The sequence below is a fragment of the Etheostoma spectabile genome, chromosome 18 (assembly GCF_008692095.1).
Source record: "Etheostoma spectabile isolate EspeVRDwgs_2016 chromosome 18, UIUC_Espe_1.0, whole genome shotgun sequence".
NCBI lineage: Eukaryota > Metazoa > Chordata > Actinopteri > Perciformes > Percidae > Etheostoma > Etheostoma spectabile.
The window spans coordinates 24281513-24285438 of NC_045750.1; the positions used below are offsets into that span (position 1 = coordinate 24281513).

Here is a 3926-nt window from a genome sequence, read left to right on the forward strand (position 1 = left end):
TGACATCAGTAGCCCCTCCCTGCCTCCTTTCTCTAAATCCCTATTTAAATCTATGCAGCACAGATGTTGCGTTACAACACGGAATAAGGTGCTGCTCGGTGTCACGCCATAATCTCCACCATGATAATCACAATCACTCCAAGCTGACGGATGCCCTAATTATCAAATATTTCTGTCAGCAGTCTTCACACCTGGGCTGTGATATGAATGATGATTTGATGATTTGAATGAGAAAGTGCTTTCAAAAATATACCACTACATTTCATTTTGTGTTTCATCAAAAATAAACAAAAAATATCCAGAACTTTAAGGAGGATTTTTATTGTACCTTGATACGTGATATGTATTGAAAGGATGCAGTCAAATAAAACAAGTCATTGTGCAATCTCACTTAAATCCCCTCCCACAAGAACAAAGGCAAATATTCACACAAAAAGCAAAACAATTAATAATTAATAGACCTCAACAGTCAGGCCAACATAAATAACACACTGTCATCTTGCCTCTTTTTAAATAATAATAATGTGCAAACAACATCATATGTCCCTTGAATATAATTGTAAACTCAGAAATATAAATTGAAACATCAGCCCCTCATTTATTTTTGTACTGTAAATAGTGCAGAAGAACTGGTGATCACAGTTTGGGAAGACTTTATGCGTGTGCGTGTGCGTGTGTGTGTTTGTGTGTGAAGGAGGGTTACATGTGGTAGACGACCAGATGGACACACATGGTTGACCATCTGCAGGGGCGCCAGAACTGGTTTGCCTTTCTGGAGTCTGGGAGTTTGGGGAGATCTGTTGGCAGGTAAACACTGTCCTCCAGAGGAAAAACACAAAGTAAGCATTAACAACAGCACCTCAGCACCTGTGACGGTGAAGAACTGACAACATCTCCATTGGGCCGCAGATAATCCCACACGAAGATGAATAAATATAACAATCATCAAATGCAGCACAAGCTGCAGAATAAAGAATAATTAAGTATAACTTACAGGAAGCCTTGAGACTGCAATCAGGCTCATGGTGAGGTGTCGGTGAAGGGGCGTGTATAGTGTGTTGTATGCATTACGGTGGAGGGAGGGGGGGGGGGGGCTTTAATCAGGAGTGTCCAAACGGAGCCTGTGTGTTTAGGGGTCTTTGTACGATGACGACGTTGGCCAAATCCGCCTCTTCTAGACTCAATTCTTTGTCGTCAAGCTCCCGGACGGGAACTGACGTCGTCAGGACGAAAGGTGGGCAGCTCCTCTGGCAGCGTGCCACGAAGTCTTGAACATCGGTGATCCTAGGGGAGAATTAAAAGACGGAATTAATATCGGGACAGAAGGTCAAAAGGCAGAACGATTCCTCATGTGTGTTCCTTCTCGGTAGCAACACATTACCGCCCAAATACTCTCTCTTGTGACACATGATGTCTCTCTGAAGCACTATACTAGTAACATCATCCATTATTAATCACAGCCCAACATATACAAGCTATCTTATGGCAGACGCACTCCTTACGCACTGAGGCTAGCAGAAAGTTGGAGGGGTCCAGCCCTCCCTAGCCTTAAGCTACTAACCCTGTTATATAAATGCTGCATCCGAGTTACGCAATCCCTCTCTGGGGATTTTATAGATCCACTCCGTTGCTACATCTCAGATAATGTTTTCTGCAGCCCCATGCGCTGTGGCAGGGGATAGAACAGGCACCATGCCTTTCAACTCCAGCAGACTAGAACAAAACATTACGTTATCCTAAAACAAACCCCATCACCACCTCCCAAGATAGTACAAACAAAATTCTTATCTCATCCCTTGAACTACTTTTTTTGCTATGCTTGAGATTAGGGGATTTACAGACAGCATAGCAGGGATGGAAAATGTCAAGATATTCCTCTCGCAGAATACTTAGTGTCTATTTAATATGTAGATGTTGTTTGGTGATGTCAAGCAAGATGTGGAGAGATGCATTTTTTTTGGCCTCGACTTCGTGATACACACCGATGCGATAGGTTAAACCTCTGCACCAATCTTCTGCCGTCAGCCAACCAGATCTGCAGGGAGGTAACAGGAAGGGCGTGGTCTAGTGTTACCATGGGAATAGGAGGAGATTCTCCGTCCTCGTGCACAGATGGTGACCTGGCCACTACTCTGGGTGCAACACTGGGAACGGACAGGAATAAAAAAAAACAGATTAAGAACCAGTTTAAGGCACAAACAGCATAATGCATTGTGTATTTTGATTTATTATTTGATTACTGCCAGGTGCAGGCAGACAAAAGCTCACACTCAACATTTCTTGGACTCTCAGAATTCCATTCATTATATACAGTGGTGTTGTGAATATGTTCTCAGGCTCTGAGTTCATCAGGCTGACTGCCTGTTTGATCAGATCTGCTAGTTGGTGTTAAGATAAATGGATTTAGAAGGACACCTAGTGGTATAAAGTAGTATAGTATCTTGAAACTTGAGCCATACTTCAGTGGTGTACATTATTGATTATTTATGACAATATATACTGTATACGCTGAATAATCCTTTGTAAAAAGGTGTAATCACGTATCAACATATATAATACTTGGTAACACTATCACAACAGCAATCTCTCACCTGCCAAGTCGGTATCCGCGGCCGCTAAAGGGGTGAAAGGCCTTTTTTTTGGGAACATAATTTTCTTCCGTCAGATCCTCCACACTGATCTCCAGCTCCTCCTCCTCTGCTCTGCTCTCCCACTCTGCCGGAAGCTCCCTGGGACGGATAAAATACCGTCTAGTCAGATCAATCAATATGACTAACGAGCCCTAATAAGCATTATGTTTTATCTTACTCATGTCGCCTGGTTCGGGTCTGCAGGAGGGACATCTTTACTACTAGTTTCACTTCGGGGACCAATAGGGTTTGAATGTAAGACTGAACCAAGGAGAAATATTTTTTGTAATTTTATTTTGAGCTACATACAGGGTTCAGCTCTCTATATAAAGTATACACTATATATATATATTTTACATGTAATGTGAGGTTTGTCTGCATCGGTACATTTTAAAGGTCTCATGACATGGTGCTATTTGGATGCTTTTATATGACATAGTGGTCCTAATACGTATCTGAAGTCTCTTTTATATGACCTTAGTGGTCCTAATACTGTATCTGAAGTTCTTTTATAAGACCTTAGTGGTCCCTAATACTGTATCTGAAGTTTTTATAAGACCTTAGTGGTCCCTAATACTGTATCTGAAGTCTCTTTATATAGACCTTAGTGGTCCCTAATAAGTATCTGAGTCTCTTTATATGACCTTAGTGGTCCTAATACGTATCTGAGTCTCTTTTATATAGACCTTAGTGGTCCCTAATACTGTATCTGAAGTCTCTTTAATAGACTTAGTGGTCCCTAATACTGTATCTGAAGTCTCTTTTATAAGACCTTAGTGGTCCCTAATACTGTATCTGAAGTCCTTTTATAAGACCTTAGTGGTCCCTAATACTGTATCTGAAGTCTCTTTTTTATAGACCTAGTGGTCCCAATACTGTATCTGAGTCTTTATATAGACCTTAGTGGGCCCTATACTGTACTGAAGTCTCTTTTATATAGACCTAGTGGTCCCTAATACTGTATCTGAAGTCTCTTTATATAGACCTTAGTGGTCCCCTAATACTGTATCTGAAGTCTCTTTCCCAAAATTCAGCCTTGGTGCAGAACTCCAGCCACTAGAGCCAGTCCTACAATAAGCTGTCCTTAGTATGTGCCATTTCTGTGTCTGAAGCTATTGAGGAGGAGAGAGGGGGGGCAAGGTGGAGGGTGGGGGCGTGGCCTTGACCAACTGCCACTTTGCTTGTTTGAAAGCCATGAAGTCTATAATTCTCTGAGCGGGCAAAGCAATGAAATGACCTCAGGGGACCTTGTCCCTTATGACCTCATAAGGGACAAGATTCCAGATCAGCCCATCT

The 3926-nt window shown here is 42.0% G+C and overlaps 1 protein-coding gene across 2 annotated transcripts in view; it reads right to left on the reverse strand.

Annotated features, from left to right (window-relative positions):
• Nucleotides 1–506: 506 nt before the first annotated feature.
• ubxn2a (UBX domain protein 2A) overlaps nucleotides 507–3926 on the reverse strand; it is a 6870-nt gene continuing 3450 nt past the window's right edge. For both annotated transcript variants that reach the window (XM_032543543.1, XM_032543544.1), the window contains 3 exons: nucleotides 2592–2729; nucleotides 1983–2144; nucleotides 507–1284 (listed from right to left, as the gene is read on the reverse strand). In XM_032543543.1, the coding sequence (XP_032399434.1) occupies nucleotides 1101–1284; nucleotides 1983–2144; nucleotides 2592–2729 (484 nt within the window). In that variant the 3' untranslated portion in view covers nucleotides 507–1100. The remainder of the gene's footprint in view (nucleotides 1285–1982; nucleotides 2145–2591; nucleotides 2730–3926) is intronic.